Source organism: Zootoca vivipara, chromosome 2, assembly GCF_965207765.1.
Source record: "Zootoca vivipara chromosome 2, rZooViv2.hap1.1, whole genome shotgun sequence".
NCBI lineage: Eukaryota > Metazoa > Chordata > Lepidosauria > Squamata > Lacertidae > Zootoca > Zootoca vivipara.
Window position 1 is genome coordinate 113,396,265 of NC_142584.1, and position 17,905 is coordinate 113,414,169.

At 48.2% G+C, this 17,905-nt stretch overlaps 2 protein-coding genes across 3 annotated transcripts in view; one reads left to right on the forward strand and one right to left on the reverse strand.

The window, feature by feature from the left end:
* LOC118081358 (uncharacterized) overlaps positions 1 to 10,198 on the forward strand; it is a 20,240-nt gene extending 10,042 nt beyond the window's left edge. For both annotated transcript variants that reach the window (XM_035107846.3, XM_088663820.1), the window contains exons 5-8: positions 2,098 to 2,184; positions 3,611 to 3,633; positions 4,328 to 4,434; positions 5,652 to 10,198. In XM_035107846.3, coding sequence (XP_034963737.2) covers positions 2,098 to 2,184; positions 3,611 to 3,633; positions 4,328 to 4,434; positions 5,652 to 7,060 — 1,626 coding nt within the window. In that variant the 3' untranslated portion in view covers positions 7,061 to 10,198. The remainder of the gene's footprint in view (positions 1 to 2,097; positions 2,185 to 3,610; positions 3,634 to 4,327; positions 4,435 to 5,651) is intronic.
* Positions 10,199 to 12,986: 2,788 nt separating this feature from the next.
* The window catches only part of LOC118081330 (uncharacterized), a 30,774-nt gene continuing 25,855 nt past the window's right edge, over positions 12,987 to 17,905 (reverse strand). Inside the window, exons 6-7 of the mRNA XM_035107801.3 lie at positions 17,069 to 17,134; positions 12,987 to 15,634 (exon numbers count right to left, since the gene is read on the reverse strand). Coding sequence (XP_034963692.2) covers positions 14,103 to 15,634; positions 17,069 to 17,134 — 1,598 coding nt within the window. The 3' untranslated portion in view covers positions 12,987 to 14,102. The remainder of the gene's footprint in view (positions 15,635 to 17,068; positions 17,135 to 17,905) is intronic.

Here is a 17,905-nt window from a genome sequence, read left to right on the forward strand (position 1 = left end):
AGGTCCAAATTGTTGCCTTAATTTACATTCCAAAGAATCCAAATTACTCACAGTCTATTCATTTGCTGAGTGTTCTTTGAAGAATTGGCCACCTCCACTTCCCAGACTCGCAGCTTCGCACTCTCAGAGCAGCAATGTCAGCCTGTCCGCCGCGGTTCACCTCCTCGCTCTCGGGGGCTTAAACAAAGCCGATCCGGGGAGGAGAGAGCCTGCTTTTGGCGCCGCCAGGCAAAATCTGTCCCCAAAAAGCTCGATTTGGGGCTTTTAAGGAGGTTTCGTTTCGCTGGAACGATTCCCTCCACCTCTGAAGCGCCGAGGTCCGCTCCGCTGTGCGGACCCCCGTCTGAGCAAGATGGCGTGGTCAACCGGAAGCCAGGGGTGGTTTTTCTTTAGAGTTGTAGCTAACTTTTCTTGGAAAAAAAGTCAGAGATATTTTCCTGGAAATAAAGGAGGAAAAATTCCGAGACCATCAGCAATTTTAAAGTAGTTTGTCTAGGGCAGGGGTTCCCAACAAAATTTTCTCGAAGACCCCTCATCGAGCCGCTATTGTGACAAGGACCCCCATTAATTCCTAATCCTAAAATTAAAAAGTGAGAGCCAAATTAAGAATCTTTTTATATTTTATATTTATACGTTTTTTACAGTTCTTCCTCTTCATCTGTAGGCCTTTGTCGTTTTAACGAACCACTTTTTAACCAACGGTCCATTTTTAACCACGAACTGTAGCTTCCGCGAAAAACGCTTTGTTTACAAACACTACTGTTTTGCAAAGAGGCAGCGCGTGCCAGGGAGGGGAATGGAGAAGACAGGGTACCTGCGCAGTAGCGTACAAATGAAGCCGACGCGCGCAAAGCATCTTGGGGAGGTGAGCGTTAGTAGAATGCGCGCGCTGCCTCTTTGCAAAACAGTAGTGTTTGTAAAGCGCCACCTAACGGCATACAGCAAAACTACTGCCTCTATCTAATTCTAGTTTTGCGCTAGACTCTGCTCATGCAGGAAGCGGCCAAAACAAAAAAATCTGTTATCATACGAAATATATTTAATATATTTTTTATTCTAATAGCATCTTGCGGACCCCTCTGGCATAGCTCGCGGACCCCTGGGGGTCCCCGGACCACCTGTTGGGAACCACTGGTCTAGGGAGATGAGGCAGGGAGTTTGGGAATTTTGTTTGTCCGTGTTGATGCCTTGAATTGGGCTTGGTAATTGGCAAGTGGTTGCAGGAATAAACCATGATACAATATATTCAACCCTTGTTGAGGCTTCTGCACGTATCATCGCTATGGGCCATGAGCTTGATGATTTTTAATATCCTGCTAAACCAGCATCCCAAGGCCATTTGCGCGGAAGAGAAGAATAAAACAACGAAAACGAGTGCTTTTAAAACAAGGACTAAAGCCCTAACAAATGACTGCTCATGGTGAAGACGCATTTAGCCAGCTGGGAAGGACCGTTGGAACCAAAATGAGATTTGATCGCTTCCAGGAAGTGGGTGCTTGTTGTGTCTCGACAAGAGTGCTATTCCACAGAACAGGGGTTGCCATGCTAAAAGCCCTGTCCCAGGTTACTTCTGAGGCCTTTGGGAATTTTAGGATAAACATTCAATCTCCCAACTAAAGTGGTCCTGAGCTGTTTGAGGGTTTTATATGTTAGCACCAACACGTATACAGTCATAACTTGGAAATCGAACAGAATCCGTTCCGGAAGTCCGTTTGACTTCCAAAACGTTCAGAACCCAAAGCGTGGCTTCTGATTGGCTGCATGAAGCTCCTGCAGCCAATTGGAAGCCCCGTCGGACATTTGGGTTCCAAAGAACATTCACAAACCAGAGCAATTGCTTCTGGGTTTGCGGCATTTGGGCGCCACAACGTCCGAGTACCATGGCATTCGGGATCCAAGGTACAACTGTATTTCATAGCTGAAGTGGTATCAGGGGGGCCTTAAGGCTGGAAATGTGGGTAGACTTTGTGGCTAGGTTGGGATGAAACTTGAAGAGAGACACTGGAGCTGCATATTTCTTTAAAAAGGAAATCCTCAAAAGGAGGAAGTGGTGGCCGTTGGTTTCTGTTGATCTTAGAAATTTTTATTCATTGGAAGGTGTTGCCGGATTCCGAAGTGATGGACCTGAAGAAAGAAAGGAAGGAAGAGGATGGAGAAGAAGGAAATAGCAGCGAGGGGATGGTGGTAAGGTTTTTTTGGGGTGGAGTTCAGTAGGGTATGCAGACTCAATAGTTGATCTGACACGGGTGGGCAGGTTCCTTATTGACCCAAAGCTACAGGGATTGCCAGCATACTGCCCAAGGATGCCAGCATGCCTGCCAGTACCTCCAGCAGTGGCACCTGCCTTCGTAAATATCCCCAGAAAAGTCCACAATGTACAGGAGACCCTTTGCTCTTCTTGCCGAATTCCTGTCTGCACTGCCTCAGCTTCTCCTAAATTAAAAACTCCCTCTTAACCATGCCCACATTTCATTGGATGAGAGGACTGGGCTCCTTCCTTCCCTTCTGCGCTGAACAGGGGAGAGGTGCAAAGAGCTTCTCCCTGTGACTGGCAGGGGTTGATGTGGGTGCCTCTTCCCCCATTGATTGGGGGGCATGCCCATATCATCTTGTGGTCCTGATTCTATTTTTTTGCTCATCAGTGTTACGCCACGCCACCATGGTTGCCATTTTGTGCCCTGGCACTTTCTCAACCTCTCTAATATCTATATATTTACAGTGGTGCCTCGACTTACGAATTTAATCCATTCCGAAGGCACCTTCGCAAGTCGAAAAATTCGTAAGTAGAAAAACGCCATTGGAAACGGGATTTCCCATAGGAAATCGGAAACTGAAAAATTCGTAAGTCGAAGCAACCCTATCTAAAAATTCGTAAGTCGAAAAATCCCTATCTAAAACCGCCACATTTTTTTTCCGGATGTCGAGACATTCGTAAGCGCGCGGCCATTACCCCCATTCGTAAGTCGAAAAATTCGGTTGTCGTTCGTAAGTCAAGGTACCACTGTATTATCTATATATTTAAAAAAGGAGAGAGAAAATGTGTTACCATTGCAGTAACTGTCCAGTTACTGTCTAGTGCAGGCATCCCCAAACTTCGGCCCTCCAGATGTTTTGGACTACAATTCCCATCTTCCCCGACCACTGGTCCTGTTAGCTAGGGATCATGGGAGTTGTAGGCCAAAACATCTGGAGGGCCGCAGTTTGGGGATGCCTGGTCTACTGTCAGTGAGTTCCACAGCTGCTGTCCATTTTTATTAGCTCCTTTTTCCAAATGGACATTAAAAACAAGTGCAAGAGAACAATCTAAAAATTTCACCCCGGACCTCTGTACAGGCTTGCGCCCCGGGAAGGTCACTTTGGTACTGCAGTTTGACTTCATCCCTGGAGGTGCGCTCCATTGCCCCTTGGGACAGATGCCAGCAACTTGCTGCCTGTTGCTCTTGCTGGGCTCTCATTTTTTGTAAGAAAGTGAACAATTTTTCCCTGTACAGCTCATGGTTTGTGCCTTTCTCTCTCATTCTCTCTCTCTCTCTCTCTCTCTCTCTCTCTCTCTCTCTCTCTCTCTCTCTCTCTCTCTCTCTCTCCCTCCACCAACACCCTTCCCTTGTAGGATTCGGGAAGCATTGAAATCAGGTAAGAATCTGCCTGCTTTAGGGCCTTTATCCCAGAGGTGGGGGTGGGAACCGTCATACTTGTGTAGATCTGACGCCCCATCCGTACCATACATTCAAAGGCAAGCATCCCCAAACTTCGGCGCTCCAGATATTTTGGACTACAATTCCCATCTTCCCCAACCACTGGTCCTGTTAGCTAGGGATCATGGGAGTTGTAGGCCAAAACATCTGGAGGGCCGCAGTTTGGGGATGCCTGGTTTAAAGGAGTATTGTGCCAATTTAAACAGCCATGGCTTCCCCCCAAAGAATCCTGGGAAGTGAAATTAATGACCCTACAATAGCCATGTCCATTAAGAGCCAGCATAGGGTGTTGGGGCTTGGGAAATCAGGGCCGAGTCGTAAGATAAGAATGACCTACAACCTTCCAGATGTTGCTGGAATCTCTGGCCATCATCTCTGGCCATTGCTGGCTAGGCAGCCTTACCCCTGTTGCCCATCCTTCCTGCAAGGAATGGTAAAAATAAAACACTTCACTGTGGTATTTTGTGCTGAAGGTCTTGACAGGGATACGAACCCAGGACCTTTTGTGCATTTAGGAGGCTTTCAGTTAATGTAGAGTCTTTTTTGCTGTTCAAACATAAAGCTATCTACATGGTTCATTTCCTGTTTACCTATTCCCCCACTCCTCTCTCCCACTGCCTCATAATCCTCAGGGAAGAAGAGGACACGCTGGTGCAGAGACTTGAGGAGCTGAAACAGAAATACGGTGATCTGTGTCAGAACAGCCCTGCCTTCCAGGAGATGATGCTGAGACTCAAAGGTCTGCATCTTCCACTCAGCGTTGGGCAGACAGACATTTGTTTGTTAAGGGTTTGGGGATTTTTTAGCTCTGAAGGGGAAACAACAGATCCCAGGGCGGGTGCCCTTTAAATGCATGCCCCTTACCTGCTTAGATCTCTCTTTGCAGTGAGCTGCCTAGTTTGCTTCTAACCCTCTTTTATTTGAAGCATTTTTGCCCCCCTCTTAGGTTGAAAATGCTCAAGAGTAACTTGAAAAGATGTCCAATCCGAAAGACACAATGCATGTGGAAAAAGTGAGGGGGGGGGAGGAAAAAAGCAACTGCACCCGTTCCTTGAAGTTGCAGTTCTTATAATGACTGACTCAGATGGATTATTATTATTATTATTATTATTATTATTATTATTATTATTATTATTATTACCCCACCCATCCAGCTGGGTTTCCCCAGCCATTCTGGGTGGATCCCAACAGAATATTAAAAACACGATAAAACATCAAACATTAAAAACTTGCCTAAACAGGGCTGCCTTCAGATGTCTTCTAAAAGTCAGATAGTTGTTTATCTCCTTGACATCCATGGGGTGGGTGCCACTACCGAAAACGCCCTCTGCTTAGTTCCCTGTAGCCTCACTTCTCACAGGGAGGGAACCGCCAGAAGGCCAGAGGGAACCGCCAGAAGGCCCTCGGAGCTGGACCTCAGTGTCCGGGCTGAGCGAGAGTTCAGGTAGCCTGATGGATTGGCTGCTAGTTGATGTCAGTTCAAGGATGGCCAAATGCAGTCAGGCTTCCTCAGCAGAGGCGATGGAGTAGCCTAATGGACTGGCTGCCACTAGGTAATTTAATGTAAGTTCTGGTTACAGGTAGGTAGCCGTGTTGGTCTGGGTCGAAGTAAAATAAAAAAAATTCCTTCAGTAGCACCTTAAAGACCAACTAAGTTTTTATTTTGGTATGAGCTTTCGTGTGCATGCACACTTCTTCAGATACCAATGTATCTTAATGTAAGTTGCCGGCTTGATTTCAGTTCTATCTTTGCAGCTGGAGTAGATCTGCTGAAATGAGTGGACCTAATACTTAGCCGCTTTAGTTAATTTCAGTGGGTCTGAAATACAACCCATGAGGACTAGAACCTTGCTTCCAAATGGTGCCTGCATAATATCAACCTTTGCTTAGCCAAATCTTCTTCTGCTGCTCCTTTTGATGAATTCTCTCCCTGTCTTGACACTCTCGTTCTTGCAGCCGGCTGGTTAGGCCACAGCAAGGAAGGGGAGCCTTCTCTGGGGAGCTCGGAGCGGCTGCAGCTGAACCGGATGATGTGGGGGGGAGACGAGGTCAGCTTCCCCCGGGGGGAAGGCCAGGCCGGAGCATCCGAGGGCCACTCTCTGGACAGCCGGGGACCAATTTCCATCCCTTTCGGCAGGGGCTTCTTCGACTTCAGCGAGTTCGCCGTGCAGCAGAGCTTCCTGCAGAAGAAAGGCCCGGAGGTCTCGAAGGGCTTTGGGGTGGCGAGCCCGGGCGCCGAGAAGCCGCCCCCGGCCGAGAAGCCCTACAAGTGCAACGAGTGCGGGAAGAGCTTCGGCAAGCGCTCGACGCTGAACACGCACGGGCGGACGCACACGGGGGAGAAGCCCTTCAAGTGCTCCCACTGCGACAAGCGCTTCAGCCAGAGCTCCCACCTGCAGCTGCACGAGCGGACCCACACTGGGGAGAAGCCCTACAAGTGCCTCCTGTGCGAGAAGAGCTACAACCAGCGCTCCAGCCTCATCATCCACGAGCGCAGCCACACCGGGGAGAAGCCGTACACCTGCCTCGAGTGCGGGAAGAGCTTCAGCCAGAAGGCGACGCTGGTCCTGCACGAGAAGAGCCATCGGGGGGAGAAGCCCTACAAGTGCCTGGAGTGCGGCAAGGGCTTCAGCCTGAGCGCCGACCTCATCCGCCACCAGAGCATCCACACCGGAGAGAAGCCCTACACCTGCTCCGAGTGCGGGAAGAGCTTCAGCCAGAACTCGCACCTCATGGCCCACATCCGGACCCACACGGGCGAGAAGCCCCACAAGTGCCTGGAGTGCGGCAAGGGCTTCAACTGGACCTCGGAGCTCATCGCCCACGAGCGGACGCACACCGGCGAGAAGCCCTACCAGTGCCTCTACTGCGAGAAGAGCTTCAGCGTGCGCTCCAGCCTCAGCAAGCACGAGCGGACCCACACCGGGGAGAAGCCCTACATCTGCCTGCAGTGCGGCAAGGGCTTCATCCAGCGCTCCAGCCTGGTGGCGCACGAGCGCTCCCACACCGGCGAGAAGCCCTACATGTGCCTCGGCTGCGGGAAGTGTTTCCGTGAGAGCTCCCAGCTCATCGCCCACGAGCGGACGCACACCAGCGAGAAGCCCTACGTCTGCCCTGAGTGCGGGAGCTGCTTCAAGGCCAAGGCGGCCCTCATCAGACACCAGCGCTGCCACCTGGGCGTGAACTCTTTCATATGCGCTGACTGCGGGAAGATCTTCTCATCGGCCGCCGAGAGCCCGGAGAAATGCCCCGAGTGCGTCAACCTGGGCCTGATGGCCGACCTCACACAAGCCTCCGGAGAGGCCTACCTAGAGGTGGGAGAAGGAGAAGGAGAAGGAGAGGACGGAAGTGAGGCTAAGATGTGAGAAGCGTTTTTCCTTTCCTTTTGGCCGGTGACCTCTTGCACCCTTTTTCAGCTGAAAGGATGGCAGCAAAGATCTGTGCCACAGCTGAGGGTGAAGTCTTGTCTGGTCAGTGAAGGAAGAGCCGATGGGCCTTTTCCAAACATAGCTGTGAAAAGGATGGGGCGGCCCTCCCCTCCATTTTGGGCTAACTGCTTCCTTCTCTTTCCTCCTCTTTTTTCTGGCCCTACGGCTCACCCTTCTCCATGTTGGGCTTCCTGAGGAAGAGGAGCTATAGAGCTGTGAGGCTGCTGCCTAGCAACACCACACCATGTTCTCCATCAGTCTCCAAGGAAGCAGGAAAAGGCCTTTGCCTGGCAAGAACAGGCCCGTATGCCTAACGGTTCTCTCCTTGTGGCAAAACAATGGACATTTCCAGACCACTGAGCAAGGAAAGCATGGGGGGGGGGAGAAGATTGTGTATAAGAGGGATGGTGACGTGGTTTGAGGCCTACCCCATTTGTCTCCCCCCTCAATCCTTGCCTAATTTTATCTGGTGAGGAGGAAGAGGAGGGTTTGGCCTGGGAATTGGGCAGCCATTTTGACATTGATTCATGCTGTGGCTTGGCCCAGATAACCCCCTCGCTGTCAAGCCTTAAACGGACTGCAACGTTGCTTGGATTTGGCAAATGAATTTCGCCTGGGCTTTGATTTCCACAGAATAAGTTTATGAAGAACTGCCCATCAGGACAAGGGGGATCCAAGCTGGGGTGGCAGAATGGGAATAGCACTGACCGGCAATCTGAGCCGGCTGAGGTGCCGGTCCATGTGTTGGCACATGGCAAAGGATTCGAATCCATGCCGGCCATTTTATGCTGAGAAATGGGTTGGAACCGTGGCAGCATAATAGGAATGGACCAGGAATAGAAGCAGATCTGGCTTTCTTTTTTAGATGAATCACGTTTTGATTGTGGGAAATGAATTCAATTTTTTGTCTTGTTTAGCACCTGGCTTGGGTAGCAGTCTCAACTAGCAGTGTATGTGATATTATTTATTTTTATATATGTACATCTGTGAACTGTCTCCTCTTTGTCACGCTGAGGGTGGGCTTTTTGCTGGGGCATCTGATTTTGTTTTATCACATACTTTTTTCAAACATCTCCTAACTGCTGGAATGGACACAGGATTGGACTTTGGTTTAAAGATGGAGCAGGATGCGGTGATAGAATCCAGAAAAGGGTCTGGCACCACCCCGCCCCTTTTGAATCACACAGATATGTTTGGTTGAAAGGAGAAAGCTAGCAGATAAGGCGGAAAGAGTCTAGCCCAGACCACTCCTTGCAAGGGAGTTTGTTAAGTGAGTAATCATTTTTTAAAATGCGGCTCAGTAGAAGTTACAGCCCCATTTTACACTTCAGGACTCTGCCACCTCATTCCGTTCTTTGTGGAGACAAGGCCTTAGAGCAGAGATGGGGAACCTCTGGCCTCAAATATGGTGTTAGGCTCCATCTCCCATCAACACCAGCCCACACAGCATCTGGGCATGATGGCAGTTGTAGCCCAGCAACACCCGGGAGGACAACCGTTTTTTGCCGTTTCTGCCTCTGGAGACTGTCAACACCTCGTACCAGGTTCAGGGAACCTTTGGGTGTTGCTGAACTACAATTCCCTGACTACTGGCCATGCTTACTGGAGCAGTGGGAGTTGTAGTTCCTCACACCGGTTTTAGACAATTGGGCACGAGCCCAAAGAATCATGGGAGTTTCTGTGAAAGGGACAAAAAAAGTTTCTCCAGCAAATAATTCTCCTCAGTAACCTTCCCCAACCTGATTCCCTCCAAATCTTGTTGGACTCCGGTCATCCCTGACCATTGCTGTGCTTCCTGAGGCAACCTTTGGCCCTCCAGATGTTGATGAACTGCATCTCCCATCAGCCCCCTCAAAGGTGACCCAGGAATTGTAGTCCAGCAGCATGTGGCAGGCTACCATTTCCTCATCTTGGCCTTAGAAGGCCCTAAAGGCCTCACAAGGTCATTCCCACCCCCTTCACCCCACTCCTGAGCTTCTCAACTAGGGATGGGGATCTTGAGCGATACTTTCCTCTCTACCACCGGTTCAACAAATCTTGACTTAGATTGACTTGGTTCAGAAGTAGTCCCTTTTTCAGATGTGGGTACCATTATCTCATGGCCCAGATGCCTCGTTTGAAAGTAGAAAACACTGTCGGATTCTCCCTTTACGTGACGAGCTTTCAAGCCAGGGAGAAGAGTGGATTTAGAAGTCTGGCACCCACGGGCTTCAGATCCTGGAAAAAGATTATAAAGAGGGAGAAAAGCACAGCTGCACTTTCAAATCTCTGCGTGTGAGGTTTCTGTCACTTATTTCAGATAAACGCATAACTCTGGAGAATCTATGCCGGTATTCAGGAAAGGCCTCTTCGGAGTGTGGCATCTGATGGGGACCCTTTACCGCTGTGCTAGATCCCAAATACAGGAATCTGCTGTCTAAAAGTTGTGTGGTTACTTAAAAAAAAATAACCGCAGAAGGAAGAATCACACATTTCATTCCTGCCAGCAATATAGGAGGTGAAGCTGTGACCCTCTGGAGGATGTTCGGCTCCAACTCCCATCAACCCTGCAGCCACCATGGGTTGGAGGTTGATGGGATTTGTAGTCCCACAACCTCTGGAGTGCCACAGGATCCCCAGCCCTGATCTATATCTACACCACCAGAATCTTCACTGGTGTACACAAGACACAGGAGCTTATAGCCTTCAGTATGTTTTTGAACTCTCAGTTCCCATCCCCAGCCTGCATGGAAAATGGTCAGGAATAATGGGAGTTGTAGTCCATGTTTGGAGGGCCACAGGTTACTGTGTTGCAGTCTAGGGTTTATTTAAGGCCATGAATTTCCCCCGAAAAATTGGCACGCTACTAGCAAGAAAGGGGAGGTGTTACTGAACAGTCCTAACAAACAAACCGACTGCCTGTGTGTAGCTCTTTTTAATCCCTTTTTGCTGATTTTTGTTTTATTTTATAAAATGGTATTGTTCGCTTTCTCTCTCTCTTCATCTCTAGCTTTGCTTTGAATACAAATATGCTTTGTTTTGAGTATCGTTTCTGCCTTATTTCTTAAGCTGAATAAAATGATCTTTGCAAAAGCAGGATGTTTCCACGCTGGTTGTCTTGCCACACCCTTGGACTACAACTCTCAGCATCCCTAACCTTTCTGGCTGTGTCTGATGGGTGTCGGAGCTCCATCTGGAGGGGGCTTCCCTGTCCTAATGGTTAAAAAATATATATTACTGGTACTTAGGTTAAGTCAATACTCTTGGTCTATGTAGATAAGATGTACACACACACACAAACACCCCAACTTGGAATAAATCTGTTTATAGACTTCTTTTCCCAAAGAATTTAAAGCAGAGCTTTCAAAACTTTTCATGTTGGTGACACACTTTTTAGACATGCATTATTTTTTGACACAGCAATTCAGTTTTACTGGCAAACCAGAGGTTCCAGGGGTCAGCAAACTTTTTCAACAGGGGGCCGGTCCACTGTCCCTCCGACCTTGTGGGGGGCCGGACTATATTGGAAAAAATAATAATGAACTAATTCATATGCCCCACAAATAACCCAGAGATGCATTTTAAATAAAAGGACACATTCTACTCATGTAAAAACACCAGGCAGGCCCACAAATAACCGAGAGATGCATTTTAAATAATAGGACTCAATTCTACTCGTGTAAAAACATGTTGATTCCCGGACCATCCACGGGCTGGATTGAGAAGGCAATTGGACCGCATCCGGCCCCCGGGTCTTAGCTTGGGAACCCCCTGGGTTAAACTAACCCTTTTCTAGCCCCCGGGAGCATTCCCGTGACAGACCTTCACATTTCAGACGACACACCGTTTGGAAAGCTCTGATTTAAAGGCTCCGTTTCCCCCACCATTTTATCCTTCCAACAATCCTTTGAGGTAGATGAGGCTGACTTTTACCTCAAAAAACGCCACCAAGTGAGCTTCATAGCTGAGGGAGGGGTGGGGATTTGAACCTGGGTCTCTTAAAAAGCACGCCGCCAAACCCAGCCACAATTTGGGAAACCACCATTGGGTGGGATGTGTTGAGTGCCTCGTTTTTAGTCAAGATCCCATCTGTGGATGAAACCGATTTAACACTTGCTGTAAATTAATGGATAACAGTCCTTTAGCCCATGATGTTCTCATCAGTAGCTGTGGGGACTAGCCCACGGCCTTCCAGTTGTTGCTGAACTACAACTCCCAGTGGGGGATTATGGGAGTCGCAACCCCACATCTAGAGGCTGTGTCGGCACCTGGGGAAATCATGCTATGCCAGTTGGAGCTGGTGAGGTTTGGAAGGGCAACAACTTGGGTGAGGCTGATGGCAGCAGTTCCCAGGGGACGGGGTGCAGGATCCTACAGTGATGGGGGGACTATCTGCGAAGGTCTAGGAACCAAGTCCCTCTCTATGCTGCTTTTGGTCTTTGCCTCTGAACAGTCTTGGCTCAGAGCCATAACACCAAGAAAATCCAAATTCAAGCATCCACGCGCCTGTACCAAACACCCCATTCCAAATTTCCTCTCCACATAAAACCTGTCAGTAATAAATTTCCATTTTGTGTGGCTAGGAGTGGTTCCAGAGCAGGCATCCCCAAACTTCGGCCCTCCAGATGTTTTGGACTACAATTCCCATCTTCCCTGACCACTGGTCCTGTTAGCTTGGGATCATGGGAGTTGTAGGCCAAAACATCTGGAGGGCCACAGTTTGGGGGTGCCTGTTCCAGAGGAACTCTTGGGGAGATAGAAGCTTTGTAGTAATCTGCCTTATACGGAGTGAGACCACTGGTCCATCTAGCTCAATACGGTCTACACTGACTGGCAGCAGTGCTCCAGGTTTTCAAGCAGAAATCCTTCCCAGACCTAAACTGGAGATGCCTGTGTTTGAACTTGGGATTTTCTGCGTCCAGAGCAGGCCTTCCTTGAGCTACATCCCTTCCCTTCAGAGCTGCCATGCAGGGTGGGTGGGTGTGTTGCATAGCTGGAGGGCAAGTTAATCTTGAAATTATTCTCCGGCACAGATTTTAAATCTCAGCCAGAGAAGAATTTGGCATTCTGATGCTCATCTCTTATTTGAGGTGGGCATTACGAGCCTCCTTTCGCTCAGCTCTCATTTCAGATACGTCAAGCTGTACCAAATCTCTTGTTCCGATTCTCCACAGTCAAGGAAGTTTATATTGAAACCTGGCAGGTAGTATTAATATCCCTAGCTAACTCTTAACAGGGGCACCACAGTATGCAGAAATTAAAAGGGCAAGCTTACACCCATTGCTGCACCTGTTGAATTCCTGCCTGTGTTACATTTCTGTAATCCACTTGCTACATTCACTTGCTAATCCACTGTGTTACATTTCTGTAATCCATTTGCCTTGCTGCAGAGATCACTTTTGTTTTTGATTGTTTTAAAACATTTTAATAATATGTAGTCTGTTTTATTTAATGTTTGTGTGTGTTTCAGTTAGGGCTGCAACATTAAGTTCATCCAATGGTTAGACCAGTTGACTGGAAATGTTTTGATTGAATAATAATAATAATAATTCTCCCAGATTAAATGAGCAGATTTTAAGTCTGTTCCAGTAAGGGAGGGTTCGTTGTTTCATGAGTGACAGTCAATGCTGTGCAACAGCCCAACTCTGAAAATTCAGGACTGACACAAGGACTGGCCAATTCAGGACTGGCCAATCAGTGCTGTGCAAATATGAGTTCAACTAAAAAATATACCAGCAGATTCTCCTTGGTCCTGATCCTAAGAAGAAAGTTGTCTGTGTGTCAGATACACTCCAAGCACACGTCCATGACATTTAGCATAAAACCTGCATGTTCTTTGTATCCCAGCCCTGTTAACAGGGGGCAGAGTGAGAAAGAGAAGAACTAGAGATAAACCAACTAGCTTTATCAAGCAATGTAAGAGATGGGCTCAAGAGAAGTAAAGACTGCATTGGACACAAGGAAACAGAAGAACATCACCAACAAAAGAATAACAACAGTGAGGCGTATACATCACATTCTTACGTTGAGGACTAGCGCCTTTGCCTCATAGGACCAAATCTTGGGAACTAGATGTGAATCTCCGTCTGCTGTAACAGCAATGATGGCTCCTCTTCTGGGCTTGAAGATTCACACAGAGTTTCCTTTGAGGGGCTCTGACGAATTTCCCCCATGCTACCCCAGCTCAGCCATCCCATACTTCTCTGCCCCCAACTCTGGTTCATTCTCCCTCGCCATACAAAGCGCATACCGCTGATATTATCTCAGTGCGGCCCCACCTGCAAGATACACTTAAAGCAGCATGGTACCACTTTAAACAGCCATGGCTTCTCCCAAAGAACCCCAGGAACTGTAAGAGTGTTGGGAGATCCCCTCTATTCTCCCTCAGAATGCTACATTTACAACTCCCTGGGAAGAAGGAATGAAAATCGGTCTGGGAATTGTGAGCGCCGTGAGCGGAATAGGCGGCTGGGGTGGGTGGGTGTGTCCCCTAATGTCTCTCATCACCCTTAACAAACTACAGTTCCCAGAATTCTTTACACGGGTGTTTAGAAGGGGAAGTCGAGGCTCTTAAAACTGGGCGCTTGGCCAAGGCCAACTAGCGAACTCGCGGCTGAGGTATGATTTGTTCAGAGGGCTTTTGGGTCGCGCTCTGCTATGCCAGCCCAAAGCTTCAAACGTTGAGATGGTTACCCCTCTGTATGCAGTGGTGGGTGGTGACTGTTTAGCCTGGTGGGGCGGGACACAGGAAGCCTGACGGTAGGTGGCGCCAGAGAGCCAATGTCAGGCAGAGCCGATTAATTCTAGTTCTGTCCTGCCATCTTCCCTGCTGAATTCTTCCAGGGAAACACTGAGACTAAAGAGGAGGAAGCTGACAGGCAGTGGCTGCCACTCCCTGGACTAGACAGCAGTACGAAATCGGGTAGTTGGGAGTCTGGCTGGCAAGGTTGGCATGGCAACCCCCTATCTCAGCCACTGCTCCTTGCAGGGATTCTTCATTCTACACTAAGCCACCACCTTCATTTAAAATGTCCTCCCCGATTAAAGCATCACTGTCTGTCTCCCGCCCGTGGGTTCTTAGGTGGGTGGCAAGGTGGGTGGTTCGAATGAAGCTCTTCCCACAATCGGGACACTTGTGGGGTTTCTCTCCCGTGTGGATCCTTCGGTGCCGAGTGAAGGCCGACTTCCAGCTGAAGCTTTTCCCGCAGTCCGCGCACTTGTAGGGCTTCTCCTCGGCGTGCGTCACCTCGTGGGAAACGAGCTGGGCCCTCTCGCAGAAGCTCTTCCCGCAGTCCAGGCAGTTGTATGGCTTCTCCCCGGTGTGCAGTAGGAGGTGCCTGATGAGGACCGAGCTTCGGCTGAAGCTTTTCCCACAGTAGGAGCACTTGTAGGGTCTCTCCCCGGTGTGGGTCCTCTCGTGCAAGAGGAGCTGCGCCCTCTGGACGAAGCCCCTCCGGCAGTGGGCGCACTTGTAGGGCCGTTCGCCCGTGTGGATTCTCTGGTGTCTGATAAGGTCCGAGTGCCAGCCAAAACGCTTCTCGCAGCCTAGGCACTTGTAGGGCTTCCCTCCCGTGTGGGTCCTCAAGTGCTCGATGAACTCCGAATTCCAGTTAAAGCTCTGCCCGCATTCGGAGCACTTGTACCGCTTCTCCCGGGCGTGGATTCTCTCGTGGATAGCATGGTAGGCCCTGCGTATGAACCGCTTGTTGCAGAAGGAGCATTTGTATGGCCTCTCGCCCGTGTGGATTCTCTGATGTGTCAGGAAGACCGACTTCCTGTTGAAGTCTTTCCCGCACACCACACAGTGGAAGGGTGTCTCGCCTGTGTGTGTTCTCTCGTGCGCAATCAGCTGCTCCTGCTGCCGGAAGGTGTTCCCGCAAACTAAGCACTGATGCGGTTTCTGTCCGGTATGGATTTGGTGGTGCCTGAGCATGTTTGCCTTGGAGCAAAAACGCTTCTCGCAATCCAGGCACTTGTACGGCTTTTCTGCTTTGTGGACTTTCTTATGCACAGCCAGTTCTGAGCTCCCCGCAAAGACCTGCTTGCAGGCAGTGCATTGATGCGCTTTCTCCCTCTTACGCATTTTCCTGGTCACTGGGAGCTGCGTGCTCTGACTCATCAGCTCCCCGCAGCTTGAGCATGTCACTCTTGCCTGGGTTTTCTCTCCCAATAGGTTCACTCTCCAGCCAAAGTGCTTCCCGCAGTGCGTGCAACTGCGGGTTTTCTCTGCTTTGTAGATTCTTTGACGTCTAAGGCGATGGGAGACAGGCTCTGCACTTTCCCCGATGCGCAGCTTGCGTCTGCCAGCCTTCCCAAGTGCCTGCACATTTTCCGATTCACCGACATCTGCCGAGAGTCCCTCTTGGGATACACTCCTCCTCTGATCCATGGGGTTACCTGCGAGATCTACAGATGCTTCTTCCTGCACATGAGATGTGGAAATGCTCTCTTTGGTTCTGTCAGGTAAGGCTCCGGGTCCGGAGAGCTCGAGGTGTAAAGAAATCTCCTCACTCTCAGTCATGGAAGCACAACCTACGACAAGATTTTTTTTAAAAAAATGAGTACAAGAGCATTCTCCCCACTTGTGGTTTCTGGTATTCAGAAGCATTTCTACCTGTGAAATAGGTATAGCAGAGCTAGTTGTTATCAAAAGCTATATATTTCGTGAATTTGTCTAATCCTCTCAAAGCTATCCAGTTTGGTGGCCATTCCTGTGGCAGAGAGTTCCATAGGTTAACTGAGATCTACAGGTATAGGGCAGTATCCAAATTTTATTACTGTATTATTATTATTATTATTATTAGTAGTAGTAGTAGTAGTAATAGCACCCTTTATTGTTCATTTAGCTGAAAATTTAAATTGCCAATCTCTTCATCCCGATGAAACTAATCTGTGAAATCCAAATGCTTGCATCCTTTTACCAGCAAGAGAAATTGATCAAATCAAAGGAATTGCCTTACAGAAGTGTTTTTAAAATTTTTTTGGGAACAACAAATTTTTTGTAGACAAAAAATATATTTATTGCATTAGGTCCTGGGACATTTTTTATTTGTTTTATATACAAAAACAACAACTTGGTTGGACTGGTCATGCTGTTTGGATTATCGTCTTCCAAAGCAGCTACTCTATTCCAAACTTAAAAATGGAAAGCGTAATGCTGGTGGTCAACAAAAGCAGTTTAAAGACTCTCCCAAGGCAAATCTAAAAATATGTAGAGTAGTATAAACACTGACAACTGGGAAACACTGTCCTGCGAGTGCTCCAATTGGAGAAGAGCCTTTACCAAAGGTGTCGTGGGCTTTGAAGATGCTCAAACTCAGGAAGAAAGGCAGAAACATGCTAAGAGGAAGGCAAGAATAAGGTGTGGATCCAGAATTGGCCTCTACAGTCACTTTTGGACACACCGTTAAGACTGTGTTCATTAAAGACAATCTTGCTCGGCTAAGAGCGATTGCCAAAGAAGAAAAAGACAACTATTATTAAGTTGCATTCCAAAGCTTGAATTGTTTCCCATTCCAGTAGGAATGAGAAGGAATCTGTGGCTCTCCACAAACTGCTAGACTACAACTCCCACTGGCTCAGGCCAACATAGCCAGCGGAGAGGAATAATCAGAGTTGTAGTCCAACCAAAATATCTGAAGGAAAATGCAGGCTTCGCATCCTTGTTTCAGTCAATGGTAAATTATTAGATTCAGGTAGGTAGCCGTGTTGGTCTGACGCAATATATAAATAAATAAATAAATAAATAAATAAATAAATAAATAAATAAATAAATAAATAAATGTCCAGTAGCTCAGAGACCAACTAAGGTGAATTATTAGTTCACTTGGTGCCATTCAGATAAATTCTTCGGCTCGAATGCAGGGTATTATATGCTTCACCCACCACTGGGATGTAGCCGCTGCAAGGGAATGTGGCCCTTGAGGTGATAAAGATCCCCCATCCTTGTCACAGCCAGAGTCTTACCTGTTTTGGAGTCCAGCGCCATCTTGCAGTGTCTTTGGGCAAAGAGAAATATGCTGAGAATCTTGGCTCACAAACATTCCAGTGAAGCCGGCTTGTGTTGTCATTTGCCTCTGCGTAAAACAAGGCCAGTCCCTACACGAAAGAAGAGGACAAGGACACAACAACTCTGACATGAGAAATGGCAATATCTAGAAATCCAGGAGAACACGCCAACTGACCAGGGCAGCCTGTTAGTGACCTTACGGTGGCCGCCCCTGTATAAAGAAACGTCAAAGGGAGACCCCAGAATGCAACTTTAGCCCCTGCCTGCTCCAAAGACTGAAAAGACAAGGAGCTTTGGGTTCGAGAGAAGCTACAAGTTCTTTTATGTACAATGGGACTTCACAGAACACACAATTTAAGTCACTCTGAAAGAAGGTGGCGGACTCTCCTTCCTCAGAGGTTTTTTTTTTAAAGCAGAGGTTGGAGGGCCATCTGCCACAGATGCTTGAGATCCCTGCTTTGCAGGGGGTTAGTCTAGATGACCACGTGGGAGTCCATTCCAACTCTACAATGATTCTATATGGGAGCGTTCCCAACCATCTGCCCAAGTATGTGCACAGGTAAAATAGCAGATCTAGCCAAAAGGCAAAACACAGAGAGAGCGGCTTCAACTGTTACAGTGCATTTATTATTATTATTATTATTATTATTATTATTATTAAAATTTGTATTATTTTTTTTAATAATAATAAATTCTTCGCCGAAGAATTGATGCTTTTGAATTATGGTGCTGGAGGAGACTCTTGAGAGTCCCATGGACTGCAAGAAGATCAAACCTATCCATTCTTAAGGAAA